Source organism: Mus caroli, chromosome 7 (genome assembly GCF_900094665.2).
Source record: "Mus caroli chromosome 7, CAROLI_EIJ_v1.1, whole genome shotgun sequence".
Taxonomy (NCBI): Eukaryota; Metazoa; Chordata; class Mammalia; order Rodentia; family Muridae; genus Mus; species Mus caroli.
In genome coordinates this window covers 135,962,405-135,976,622 of record NC_034576.1, presented here as the reverse complement: position 1 = coordinate 135,976,622, position 14,218 = coordinate 135,962,405, and the positions used below count along the sequence as shown (strand labels likewise).

The window sequence follows — 14,218 nt, the reverse complement described above, 5'->3', positions numbered from 1 at the left end:
AAAACAACAGTCTTGCAGTTCTGGGGATCACAAATCCAAAATGCATCTTAAGAGGGTTCAGGTCCAAGGCTGGCGGCTCCAGCAGACCACTGGGACTGCCTTCAGTGTCTATTTGGTATCTGGTTCCAGACTCCCTGGCTCAGGTCCTCACACCACACCAACCTTTGCTCCCTTTCTCGGTGAGCACTCTGGCTAGGCCTGTCCTTCTGCTCCCCTTCTAGTAAGGGCCCATGTGGCTGACTATATCAGGTCCTCCTGGACAACATACCAAGGGCCACCCATCTGCCCATCCTTAGCACCAAGCTTCCTCCAACTGCCGACTAACACACAAATTCAGGACCTTAGGCTGTGCATATCTTTGGCTCAGTTGCAAATAATTAGGAGTGAGTCTCCATCTGCGGCAGACTGATTAAATACATGAAGATAAATTCCTACAATAGGAGATCATTGTTCTCAGAACAACAAGAAAACTCATTGTGAATTACAGAGAACGCTCTCCAAAATGCAACGTTCCCTGCAAAGAGCCAGGCACAGGTCAGAGAAAGAAATGCAACACAAATAGCCTGCTTTCATTCCTAATAGTGAAGTGTGTCAGGTTAGAAGGTAATAGATAGGGGTGGAGTGGAGACATATTCCAATGACTTTTCACTAAATACTCCTTCATAATTTTATTTTGTTTTGAACCTTGTAACTGTAGAGTTTATCCAAAAACCTAGAAAACAAGGTCTAAAAAGAGGAAAAAGAAATCCAAAAGGGAAAAGAATGGCAGATGGAGAATCCGGGGAAGGTAGAGCCAAGCTGGCAGGCTGGGTCTCCCAAAGCAAAAGCCACAGGTGGTGGCTGGGTCTTCAGCACAATGGGAGCAGACGCCGACCTGCAGGAAGCTTTTAGCTCTGATGCTCAGTACCACGCACGACACATACAGCCCAACCCAAAGCCATACTAGAGCATATGGATTCCAGTGCTGTGTAACCAATTACCACAGAACAGCAAGCAGTTCAACCTACAGATAGTTACCATCTCAGGAGCTCTGTGGAACAGGTACCCAAAAGAAAATATGGATGAAAGACTTGAAAGGGCACTTGGTGTAAGTACATTTAAGCAGCCTATAAAAAGTCATTAAAAAACTTAATAGCATTAGTTAGTGTGGGAAATATAATGAGACACATCTGCTCTGAGGAGAAAGGCAAACACCAGCAAACACCAGCAAGCATGGGGAGTGGCTGGGCTCCCAGGTCCTGCTGGTACATCACCTTGCTGCCCAGGTCATAGCTACTAGAGGTGCGTGTACCTGGGTAAACGCTGCCATTTGCCAGGCCACTCTACTCCCAGGCATGTGCCAGCTGAAATGCACATGTGTAAGGAAAAACGGAACCTTCGTTCACAGTCAGTGGGATTGCAAACTTGTACAGCCACTCCAGAAATCAGTGTGGAGAATTCCCAAAAAGCCAAACATACATCTACCAAACGAGCCCGCTATTCCACTCCTTGGTGTGTGCTCAGAGGACTCAGCACCCACGCCCACAGATACCTGCACAGCAGAGTTCACTGCTGTTCTACTCACAACAGCTGTGTCCCTTAGTAGGGTTTTGTTGCTGGGAAGAGACACCATGACCAAGACAACTCTTACGAAGGCAAACATTTAATTGGGGCTGGCTTACCGTTTCAGAGGTTCAGTCCATTATCATGGTGGGAGCATGACATCGTGCAGGCAAGAGTTCTACATCTTGACCTGAAGGCAGCCAGAGAGGGTGGGGAGGGAGACTGAAATCCCACACTGGGAGGAGCTTGAGCCTCGGAGAACTCAAAGATGGCCTCCACAGTGACACACTTCCTCCAATAAGGCCACACCCACTCCAACAAGGCCACACCTCCTAATAGTACACTACCCCCCTGTGGGCCAAGCATTTAAAACCATGAGACTATGGGGGCCAAACCGATTCAAACCACTGTCCTGGGAAATGGAAACAAAATGTCGTTCAGCCAGCGAATGGCTAATGAAAATGGGGTATATATGCACTAGGAGGTAGCATCCCCTTGTAAAGAAGGATCATGCAGTTTCCAGGGAAACAGATGGAACTAGAAAGGATCGTATTGAGCAAGGTATCCCGAACCCAGAAAGACAAATGTGGCTTGTTCTCTCTCATTGGAGGCTCCTAGCTCCAAATCATCAGCTGTGAGTACTTTGCAGTAACTACAGAATTCAGGGAAATGAAAGAGCACTGCTGTGGTGGGGGTGGAGGAGCAACAGAGGAAATCGAGGGTACAAGCGATCTGATCAGAGAATGGGCAGGGGGGCTCTGTAGGGTGTAAGGAGGAAGACAGATATAAGAACAAGAATGGAGGTGGGTAAATAGCAGTAAGAATGTCTGAAAAAGTCATAAAAAACAGCATTATTATCTATCTAAATCAAAAACCAGAATATACTTAAAGGTATAAAATATACTTATTTCATTTAAATGTATTTTTCTCATCTGAGTCAACAATGCTCCCTCCAGACGCCAAAATCCACCTAACAAAAATCCCAATAGCAGACTTAAGTCCTCTTCTGAGGTATTGGTCCTGGTTGTCTGAGGGACTCCCATAACAGTACAGGGTACTGCCACTGCTCTTGCTCGCTCCTCCTCCACTCTCCCCCAGAGGTGGAAGGAAAGTCCCTGTTACTGAAGGCACCAAGCACTTCAGACACAGGGCCCAGAAGTCCCTGAGCTGGAACTGATTTGAAAGCCCTCTCCCTGGGGACTGGCTCTCATGCTTCCTGAAGGCACCATGCAAGCTTCCAAAAGAGAAAAGCAATCCACCACGGACCTACCGAGCGATGACATCTATGAACCACAATGGCTGCCATGGCACAATAGCCCTAAGGGTGCAGTCACACTAACGTTTTTAAGCTGAATGGTCACATGTAATAGCTTTCTGTTGCTGTGATAAGCACCAGGATCAAAAGCAGCCTGGTAGAGAAAAGGGCTCATCTGCTTATCCTTCCACCACACTGGACAAAGTGTAGGCAGGGGTCTTAGTCAGGGTTTCTATTCCTGCACACACATCAGGACCAAGAAGCAAGTTGGGGAGGAAAGGGTTTATTCAGCTTACACTTCCATACTGCTGTTGATCACTAAAGGAAGTCAGGACTGGACCTCAAGCAGGTTAGGAAGCAGGAGCTGATGCAGAGGCCATGGAGGGATGTTGCTTACTGGCTTGCTTCCCCTTGCTCAGCCTGCTCTCTTATAGAATCCAAGACTACCAGCCTAGAGATGGCACCGCTTACAAGGGGCCTTTCCCCCTTGATCACTAATTGAGAAAATGCCTTACAGCTGGATCTCATGGAGGCATTTCCTCAACTGAAGCTCCTTTCTCTGTGATAACTCCAGCTGTGTCAAGCTGACACAAAACCAGCCAGTACAGCAGGGATAAAGAGGCAGGAACTGAAGCAGAGGCCAGGGAGGAGTGCCGTTTACTGTGTTACTCCTCAAGGCTTGCTCAGCCTCCTTCCTTATATCATCCAGGACCCTCCTGCCCCGGTGGCACTAGCCACAGTGGGCTGGGTCACTAATCAAGAACTTGCCCTATAGACTTGCCCAAAGGCCAATCTGACAGAAGCATTCCTCCATTAACGTTCTCTTTTCCTAGACGGTGCTAATGTGTGCTAAGTTGACAAAACGACAAAAACACCAAAACTGACCAACACACATGGATGTGATCGATTTTCAAATTTTCACTCAACAGTGTTTGTAGGATTTGTATATATTTTTTTATTTTTATTAGATATTTTCTTCCTTTACATTTCAAATGCTATCCCAAATGTCCCCTTACCCTCCCCCCCACCCCCGCCCTGCTCCCCTACCCACTCACTCCTACTTCTTGGCCCTGGGGTTCCCCTGTACTGGGGCATATAAAGTTTGCCAAGGGGCCTCTCTTCCCAATGATGGCCGACTAGGCCTTCTTCTGCTACATATGCAGCTAGAGTCATGAGCTCTGGGGGTATTGATTAGTTCATATTGTTGTTCCACCTATAGGGTTGCAGACCCCTTCAGCTCCTTGGATACTTTCTCTAGCTCCTCCATTGGGGGCCCCATGTTCCATCCTATAGATGACTATGAGCATCCACTGCTGTATTTTCCAGGATTTGTATATTCTATTGTAGACACACATGTCAATAAAAAATAAACATTGACTTCAGCCAGGCAGTGGTGGCCACACCTTTAGACCCAGCACTTGGGAGGCAGAGGCAGGCAGATATCTGGGTTGAAGGCCAGCTTGGTCCACAGAGTGAGTTACAGAGCAGCCAGAGCTACACAGAGAAACTCTGTCTTGAAAAACCAAACAATAACAAAATATGACATTATTGTTGTTATTATTACTACTATTATTATTATTAACATTGACTCCTAAGAAAGAGCAATTCATTCCGAGAGCAACACTCTAACATGGGTCAATTTTGTTCACCAGAGAACTTGTATAATCCCAAATAAGTAATTCAAGTGGGTCATCTCTAGCTGACTACATCAGTTAGGTCATTTAACTGCTTTGTCTGCCTGCCACGGCTGTGGACCTGGAATCATTTTTCACATGTCTAGCACGTGTCAGAGAAGGCTGTGCATGCATGTCACGGCACACACACGGAGGTCAGAGGACATAGAATCTTTTCTCACCTTCTACCACAGTAGAAGGCACAGTGGCACAGGCCTATCATCCTAGCACTGGAGAAGCAGAGACAGGAGGATTAGAAATTCACGATCATCCTTGGCTACATACAGAGTTCAAGGCCAGCCAGACATCCATGAAGCCCAGTCTCAAAGAAGAAAAGTGTCCCTGTCCTAAGGACGTTTCTCGTAGGAGAAACTAATCACAGCATGTCAGAGAAAAAAAAAAAAACCCACAAAACAAAACATGTAGAAGCAGTACCAAGGAGACAGATCAACTCTGGGACAGGGATTAAGAGAGGGTAAACTGCTGCAGAAACGTTCTAAGGAATGGTGGCATCTATGAGCAGTCTATGTGTTTACATGTATTTTTATCTTATGTGACTGTTAGGCCTGCATGTATTGGCATGCACTCGCTGTGTGTGCACAGGAGCCTGTAGCGACCAGAAGAGGGCGCTGTGGAGCCTCATGGAATTAGAGTTAACAAGACAGTTGTGAGCCACCACGTCCATGCTTGGTACTGATCTAGGTACTCTGCAAGAGCCGTTTCTGCCATCCCAGGAGAGGTGGTAAAGGAGGAACAGGTGGATGGGTAGGTAAGTGCCAGGAACATGGCAAGACAGGGTTCTGGTCAAACTGTCAGGGGTCAGGGACACAAATAAAAGACTGGGCGCCTGGATCTTGAGAAAGGCTTGCCCCTTAGTTTCAGGGGAAACTCCCCACAAGGTCCGCAGTGTCCTGACTTCTCACCCAGCCACGCGTACACCCGTACACCCTACCTCGGCTGGGCCTTGTTTACCGAGTGAGTTCTTGCACCTGAATTCACTGACTCATTCTTGGCTTCCTTGGGAGTCGCTGGAAAGCACGAGCCCCTCCTTGAATCTGGTTGGCTGCTTCGAAGGAGACAAGTCGGAACAGCGTTTTCCCTAGCCCAGTGAGGCCAAGGACAACCAAATTAGCAGGAAGCAGAGGCTGTCAGGGACAAGCTGGGTGACACAATTTCAACCACGGAGCCTCTCTGTCCCTTTGTGTGGCTGACTGGACATCACAGGTCAGGACTGCTTTGATTCTCAGTATTTTGATGGGGATTTTTAAAATAAGGCTGTCTAAACGTCTTGCTTTAAAAAAATTTTTTTTAAGTTTTTAATTTGATTTATATAAGCATTTCCTTCTTAATAAGGTTTGAATTGTAACCTAAATGAAATAATTGGTATTCTTTAGGGACTAAGAGTATTTAAGAAAAAAAATAACCACACAGATTTGGTAGATGATTTTCTGTACTCGAGTAAGAAATGACTTTTAAATCCCCACTGGTCTCCCAGATGATGAGTGAGCACACACTCCGTGCTAACGCTAGGATTTCCTTAGGTTTTCTGACCTGGTGGTCCCTTGATCCAAAGAAGACGATCAGTTATTTCCCTGATCATACAAGTCAGATAAAACAAGACTCTTAAAGCGCCCGCTCAGGCTGGCCAGGGCAGTGGAACGCTCGAGGTATTTGTAACCAACCTGACATTTATAAGCACCTGACTTAAATGAATTTTGCCCAAGAGGAACTTGAAGTTTACCAGGAACACAGCCCCTCCTTCTGTAGAGTAAAACAGCTCTCTCTGTTTTTGTAAGTACAGTACCCTTGGGGAAATAAAACCAAACAGTATCATCCATTCCATAAATATTTGTTTTAAGGACCCTGGGACAAAATGATAAAGAAGGCGAGCGGGGATCCTGCCCTCTTTAGCCCATTCAACATGGCAGGAAAGTAGATTTTTTTTTTTAATTAACAAAATAATTAAACTGTGACTATTGCTAGGAAAAGCAGGAAGTACAGAGGCAGGAAAAGTTTTAGGGAGGAGGGACCTCTACGTCCGACATTCAGGGAGGGAGTGGATGGAGAAGAAGACTGGAAGGAAATGAGGGATCCTTTCCACTGGAGCAGGAGGGAGGACTCTCCTGGTGGCTCTGAGGACATCTACTGGGCTGGGAAGAACTGAACAAGAAGAATAGATCTATGATCCAAAGTGTGTTATGTGAGGGCAGCTAGTTCATAACAAGAACCTTTGAGGGCTTCAGAGCGGGAGGGAGGCACTGCAGATATCAGTAGAGCATACAGTCATAGCCATCGTGGTCATACAAGACGGTACTGATGCCAGCAGGGAGGGAGGGAGGAGAGCACGTCCTGGGTCCACTTCGGCAGCTACTGGTGACCAGGGCATGTGTGAGGGCTGCTGTGGTAACAAGAATCCAAGGTGACTCCAACTTCAGGCTGGAGTGAGTGGGAAGATGACAGAGTCAAGTGGACAAGCAGGTTTGGAGAAAGGAGTCACTTCCCTCATGGATGCTGCCCAGCCCCTTAGTCAATGCAGCCTCAAACTGTTTGAGTTTGAGGGTTTTGTTTTATTTTGTTTGCTTTTTGAGACAGGGTCTGCTATATCCTTGGCTGGCCTTGAACTCTCTAAATCACTCAGATGACCCTGAGCACTTGGTCCCTCCTCCCTTCCCCACCTGAGTGTTGGGATTACATTAATGGCTTTTATAGCCTGGCCTCCTTCAGGATGCATTGTATATGTATATGTATATGTATAGGAAAAGAAATTAGATATTAGAAATAATTACATAAATTTTCTTTGCATGTAATATATATTATATATATTATACACACACACATACACACACACTGGAAAAGAAAATGAAACAGCCTGTGTGTCATTCACCTGACACATACTCAGAGCACTGTATTTGTAATTGACCCAGAGTTATGTAGGGAGTGGAAGCTGGAGGGAGGGGCTTACCTTGCTCCATTTGATAAATTCAGTTTTTGCAACTGATAATTATGCACAGGTTATATTTAGATTATTGGTTTCCTGGGGCTTGTCTGTTTGCTCTAAATATGCCACAGACTCCCAGATCCACTCCTGGTATTACATATTAAGGGAAGGGGTGGTACTGCTGGAATGAAATGAGCTTTGGTTTTGTTTATTTGGAGACCTGGCCTCACTGGCCTGGCCTGGCCAGACCTGACACAGACATCAACTTTACCCCCAGTGCTGGCATCAAAAGCAAGCACCACAACCAGTTTAAATAACTTAAAAAGCAAGGCACACGTTCCCCATGTGGTTTTTATATACAGGTTATCTGCCTGATAGTTTACAAAGAAAGTAACTAGAGGTAACTGTGCAAGCCAAGACTCCTAGCCACCCTGAGCAGCCAAGGTCGTGGGCTGATTTTATTTGCCCTTTCCCTGGGGTGATCACTTCTTGGCTCATTACCTTGCTATTATTCTGTGGCACCACAGAAGCCGCCACCAGCCTTTGCTTAGTGCCAGAGTTTAAGCCAGCTGTGGGGTCTGAGAGGTTTGTGTTTATTAGATTTTAATGACTCAACTAACAGGGGTCATTACTAAAAGTAATAGGAAGCTAAGACTGTGGAAATTATTGGACTAACAGGTTATTTGTAGTAGTTTCTTAGCATTGCCCTTGGATATACAACTAAAAGTAAGAAGGATGCTTCTTCTTAATCAACTTTCTAACGCTACTAAAACTGCTCCTGTGTTATTGAAACCCCTCAGTAGCAGAAGGAATGGTATACACACCAGGCTCCAAATGTGCTCCATAACCCTGACCTAACAACCTGGTGTTGCTATCGTGCTGTTAATGCCACGACTGGAATGATTTATAGTTAGCACTAGTTAGTGTCATATCTACCATGCTTCTATTACCTCTGAAAGAATCGCCTTTTTCCCATCTTGGATACAAACACTGACACTGAAAGAGACCTTAGAGAGTAGACTGTCCTTTTAATTATGAACTGACCACCATTTGCAATTATCCAAAATGGTGTTTATTAGGTTGCAAAAGATTTCCTAAGGTGGTGATTTCTGAGTTATATAAAATTAATACAAATACATACACTTGAGTGTGTGTGAAAGGAATAAATTTCATTGTTGCACGGGCATAAGTAACTTGGTGTGTATTTTCTACTTTAAATCTAATGGGATAGAGAGCAAAAATGCAGTCATGGATATAATAACTGTATTAACCAGGTGTGGTGGCACACATCCAGCACTTGGGAAGCAGAGGTAGATCTCTGCCAGTTCCAGGCCAGCCAAGAGCACATAGTAAGCCCCTGCTGCAGATTTAAAAAGTACGTTTTCATGTGCCTCTGTGTATGGTATGTATATGGAGTGTGCACAATTGTATGTGTGAACACACATGCTGTTTGGGTGCACATATGTGCCCATGGATGCCCAAAGCTGACATTGTAAATCCCCTTAGATCATTTTCTCTCTTATTCTCTGAGGCAGAAGCTCTCAATCAAACCCAGAACTTGCCCAAACAGCTAGTCACCATGTTGTGGGGACCCCTGTCACTGCCTTCTCAGGCTGGGATTAGAGGCCAGCCTCCATGCCAGCCCAGCATTTATGTGGGTTCTGGGGAATGGAATTCAGGTCCTCAGGCTTGCAAGGCAAGCATATTAACAAGATACCCCCACCCCTCCTCCCCAGATAACATTTCTTATTCTGCTTTCATAGCCTTCTTGATCTCGCCCCTGGTCAGTTTTCCAGGTTCACCTGTTTTCCCTCTGTCCAAACAGCTTTGTCTCCTCTTGTTGTTGTCTACTCCCCCCCCCCCCGCTCTGCTCCTGAAGCCCTTCTTCCCCAAGTTTAGGGCCTAGGTACAGGGAAATCTAATGGGAGCCTCCTCTCCTCATCCTTAGCCACAGTTATATAGTTACTGTGCAAGCCAACTATTTCATGCTTTGTCTTGGAAGCCTGTCTTCCTGCCCTTCCCCACTTTCAGGCCATGGGAGGTTTCAGTAGTTCCCCAGTGGGTCTCTGGGACGATGCACTCTTGGCCTGACCCACGACAGGGAACACAGTAGGAACCAGAAAAGAGAACAAATAAAAGCATCGAGGGCTGAAGATTTTGCAGTTCGCAGTGTACAACTTTAAACAGTACTGCATACTTACAGAAATAAAAGCTGTCTTTAGAAGTTATATATTTCTCAGCTAAGGATGTAGTTATGTTGGTATAGGGCTTGTCAAAAAGCTATCAAATCGATATCCCATCTTTATCACCACATGGGGCTGGGGAAGGCCTATAACCACAGCATTCTGAAGGGTCAGAAGTTCAAAGTTATCCTTTGTTACATAGTGAATATGAGATCAGCCTGGGATACATGCGACCGTGCGTGCACACACACACACACACACACACACACACACACACACACAGATAATTTCTCTAGGAAAAGATCACACACAGCCTGGCATCGGTTTGGAATGAGACTAAATCCCTAGCATTGCTGTACGTTCATTTTTTCCCCAGCAGGTTGGATAAAGTGTACAATCCTTTGACTTTTAAACACGAATGATAGATGTTGTATAAAAATCCTACCAACCCAAGCAACTGTAACTCCCGACCTGTAGGCTTTATATTCGAATAGCAAGTTAAAGGGAGGAAGCCTTTAAATTTTCTTGTTATTATGAAATGAGTGTGTGTGTGTGTGTGTGTGTGTGTGTGTGTGTATGTGTGTGTGTTTCCCTTAAGGAACATGGGATTTGGTCTAAGTATTTTATGTTTGAAATTATGCAAAAAAAAAGACAATTTGATTTATTTTTTAGTATCAAACTGAATCTTATCAAGGTTTGAGCTCTTTGGAGTCTCTAAGTCAAACAGTGTATTTGTTTTAAGAACAAAGGAGGCAATAAAACAGCATGGGTGGGGAGGAGGGAAGGGGAGCCTAGGACAAAGTCCCTGGAAAGGTTGGGGAAAACAGCGGACTGACAGGTGAGGTCCAGGATCCCTCAGTTCTAGCAACTCCAAAGCACACACCTTCAGCCCTACAGCAAACGCAGCTTTGTAGCCCATCATGGTAGCCCATGCCTTTAATCGTAGCACTTCATAAACAGAGCCAGGTAGACCTGTGAATTTGAAGCCAGCCTGGTCTAAACAGTGAGTTCCAAGCTAGCCAGAGAGATAGTGAGATCCTGTTTCATTTCAAAACAAAATGAAAAAACAGCGCTGTAGCCTCAGCACTTTCAGAATGCGGAGCCATGAAGTTCCTGAGCCACTGGTTCAGGAGGCTGGGTCACGAAGTTTGCCCCAAACTCAAGGTCAGCCTGGGCTGCAGGAGACAAACTCAAACTTAAGAGTATTTTTAAAAACAAAACAAAAACCAGGGCTAATGAGATGACTTCGTGCAAACAATGCTTGCAGAAAGTAAAAGAGCCAAGTTTGATGCCCAGAACCTCCATAAAATATCAAGTGTGGTGGTGTGATTTGTAGATTCAGCCCTAGAGAACTGGAGACAGGATCACCTCTGGGGTTCTGCTAGCCGGTTTGCCTAGCCTAGTTCACTAGAGCTCTAGGTCAGTGGGACCCCCTGTCTTGAAAACCAAGGTGGGAGCCTGAATACGTGGTTCAAGTATCATGAACACACTGACTGCTCTTCCAAAGGACCCAGCACCCACATGCCTACTTACAACCTGCTGTAATTATAGTTCAAGGGGATTTGGTTCTCTCTTCTGGCCTCTGTAGAGGCACAAGGCACGTGAGTGGTGCCGAGACATATACATGCAGGCAAAACATCTGTACACATTAAATTAAATAAAATTTTAAAACCAAGGTGGATGGCAAGAAATGACACCAGAGTGTCCCCTCTGGGCTCCACACAAATGTGGCACATTTGCATGTGCACCTGTGTGACACCTGCACACGTGTGCACGAACACATGTATCCTCACGAATAGTCAATAACAACGAACAGAGAAATTTAAAAGACAAACAGGAATGAGAAACTTTTGTTATGTATCTTATGCTGGGTGGAAGCACATGAATTATATATACCACAGACAGACTTTAGGGATAAGGTCGAAGAGAGGCAAGAACACATAAATTCAAGGCCCAGGCTCCATGGAAGTTCACCAAGACACTGGAAGCACTATTAACCATTCGTAAGCCCACTGCTAGTGAGGGCATCAGCCGTGCTCTGTGGAATCTGTAGATCATTTAGCCGAGGGTTCGAGACCTGGCCCGGCTGGCTCCGCCTCTGCTCGCACCCCAGGCCCTAGCCCGCCGCTTACTGTGGGGCTCCATGGTCAGCTGCTCCCGTGGCCCTCGGGCCCAGCCCTGGCGGCGCCGCCCTCCTAACGCCTGTCTTCGTCTGGCGTCGCTCGGGTTGCCCTGACAACCGGGGACGGGCGGGCGGGCGGGCGGGGCCCGGCGGACGGCGAGAGGGAGGGACCAAAAAGTGACGTGGAAACGCAAAGCAGCGCACGGGCGGGAGTGGCGCAGGGGGGTCGGGACCCGGGAGCACGGCGGCTTCAGTAGAGCCGCGCCCCGAGCTCGGGAACGCGCTGTCAGCTCCTCTAGGGACCACGCGAACGTCGGCCGGGCTCGGGAAGCTCCCGCCCAGGCTCTGGGAGGCCTCGGCGGCCGCCGCTGCAGGTAACGGCAGGGCAGGCGGCGGGGGAGCAGGGAGGCCGCGCACCTGTTGCGGCCCCGCCCGACCAGGCACAGCTGAGGGCGAGGGCGCCCCCAGCTCCGGAAGGAGAACCGGAGCTCCGGCCTGAGATCTTCTGGACCCTGGTGGGTTAAGTCTAGGATGACCTGAGACGCCCAAGTGAGGGTCAGAACAGACCCTGCTCCAGCCGGAGGACTCGGTCATTGCACCGCCGTAACCCCAAGCTAGAGTCAGGGTTACCCCTGCATCTGGCGTCCGTCCAGGTCAGGGTCCGGATGACCCCGGAGATGCCCGGGTGAGAGTCGAGATAGACCCTGTTCCTGCTGGAGGACCCAGCTTTTGCCTGCCAGTACCCATTCTCCAGGGTGAAGGGCTATTGCTTCAGGATGTTGCCCCAAGTCATGGTCCGGACTCGGCCTTTGCGCGTGGCAGCTCTTTTCCAGGATGGGTTCCCTGTACCGGGATGTTGTCCCAGGTCAAGGCTAGGATGACCCTAAGACTCCGGGTATGGGTGCCCTCAGCTCCTCCTGGAGGACTCGTTCTTTGCACCACATGTTTCAGAGAGGGGTGTTCGAATCCGTTTGCCTAGGTGAGAGTGTGAAAGCTGCTCCTGCCTCTATAGTAGGCCAACGCTGTCTACTGAGACTATGGGCAGTTCCTCCCCTAGTCCTGCTCTGTCTGTCATCCCCACTGTCACCTATCATATTTCAGGCAGTGGGCCCCTTGTGGGATCTTGGAAATTGGTTTAGTGTGTGTGTGTTACAATACTCCTTTTTCCTGTTGATTTGGGGGGGGGGGGGGGGGAGTCACTGAATCAGCCAAATTGTGTAGGATACTGGTTTCAAAGACCCAGATCCAGGTTTTCCTTTAAGAAAGGTGTGTGTGGGGGGGGGGGGGACGACCCACTAGGAATTTTTATCTGGTATGGTGTAGAATTTTCAAACCACCTCAGAGAGTGTCATGGGTTAAGGAGAGAAGAGGGGGAAGTGGAAGGAAGGAAGAAAAATGGAGAAGAGATAAGAAAGGGATGGGGAAGCGCAGAGGAACAGGGGAAATCATAGGATTGATTTACCAGTCAGCGCTGGACATTAAAGGCCTTCCATCAACCCTTACTGCTGCCATAGACAGGACTAGAGAAAAATGGAAGGCCCAGCCAGCTCTATTGGGGTCATATAAGTGATTACTCATCTTTGCCAGAGGAGAGATTTCTACCGCGTGGCTGTCAAGGACTCAGGGGAGAATTACTTTCCCCAGGGAGTCATTCAAAGCTTAGTTGAATCCAAGAAACATCTATTCTGTGATGGAAATGGACATTTATTATATTCTGCCAAATTAGGCTTCCCTCTCTATGAGGGTGAATTGTCAAAGCTAGGAGGCTTACGAACGGATGCAGACAAGCGCTGTGATTTATGCAGAACTCAAACTTCCTAGGCTAAAGTATCACACGGAGAAATTCAGGTTCCTGTAACTTAGAGGATGGAGGAGACAGAGTAAGATTCTGGGTGCTTCTGTACACAATATTTCCCAAACACTGGTTCTCAGGAGCAAAATCACAATGACGCTTTCCCATGCAGGAAGACATGGTTATAATGGAATAGCAAATGTCACAAACAAACCTGGCAACACACACACACACACACACACACACACACACACACACGAGAGGAAGTTAAAATGTCAGAAAACCAGTAGCCTAGATATTAAGGGATGGGGTCCTTTTTTTTTTTTTTTTCTTAAATGAGAGTGGAGCTCTCCATGCTAAGGTAATAAAGACTAAATGTGGCCATTGTGTGTAGATTTCAAGATTGGAAACGTGGAAATAGAAATTACTGATGGAATAACCTTGTAATGCTTTAGAAGAGACCTAATCCTAGAAGTGGGCGTTGAGGAAGTCTCGGTGCATAAAGGCAGTTAACTGTGAAGCCAAGCTCTTCAGGGGATGTGGAGCCTTTGAAAGAAACAACTGAGTAGGGGGAGGAGTGGGGATGGTGTTCATCACAAGGACATTTCCCCTCCAGCACCTAGCACTGTGTACTTACTCAGTGGATGGGAACTTCCGGTAGGGATGTGTTTACCCCAGAGAAGATGCTCGTGGCCACTGTTAGTAGGCTAGGG

General features: G+C 47.1%; 2 protein-coding genes across 4 annotated transcripts in view; one reads left to right on the top strand and one right to left on the bottom strand.

Moving 5' to 3' along the window:
- Window positions 1-11,826, bottom strand: part of Fank1 (fibronectin type III and ankyrin repeat domains 1) — a 108,116-nt gene extending 96,290 nt beyond the window's left edge. The window contains exon 1 of one of the 2 annotated variants that reach the window (XM_021166203.1): window positions 11,724-11,826. In XM_021166203.1, coding sequence (XP_021021862.1) covers window positions 11,724-11,736 — 13 coding nt within the window. In that variant the 5' untranslated portion in view covers window positions 11,737-11,826. The remainder of the gene's footprint in view (window positions 1-11,723) is intronic. The other variant, XM_021166205.2, reaches the window with a different exon arrangement.
- Dhx32 (DEAH-box helicase 32 (putative)) overlaps window positions 5,505-14,218 on the top strand; it is a 60,845-nt gene continuing 52,131 nt past the window's right edge. The window contains exon 1 of one of the 2 annotated variants that reach the window (XM_021166201.2): window positions 5,505-5,694. The gene's annotated coding sequence lies outside the window, so the exon portion shown is untranslated. Of the gene's footprint in view, window positions 5,695-11,885; window positions 12,088-14,218 lie in introns of those variants that run through there. The other variant, XM_021166200.1, reaches the window with a different exon arrangement.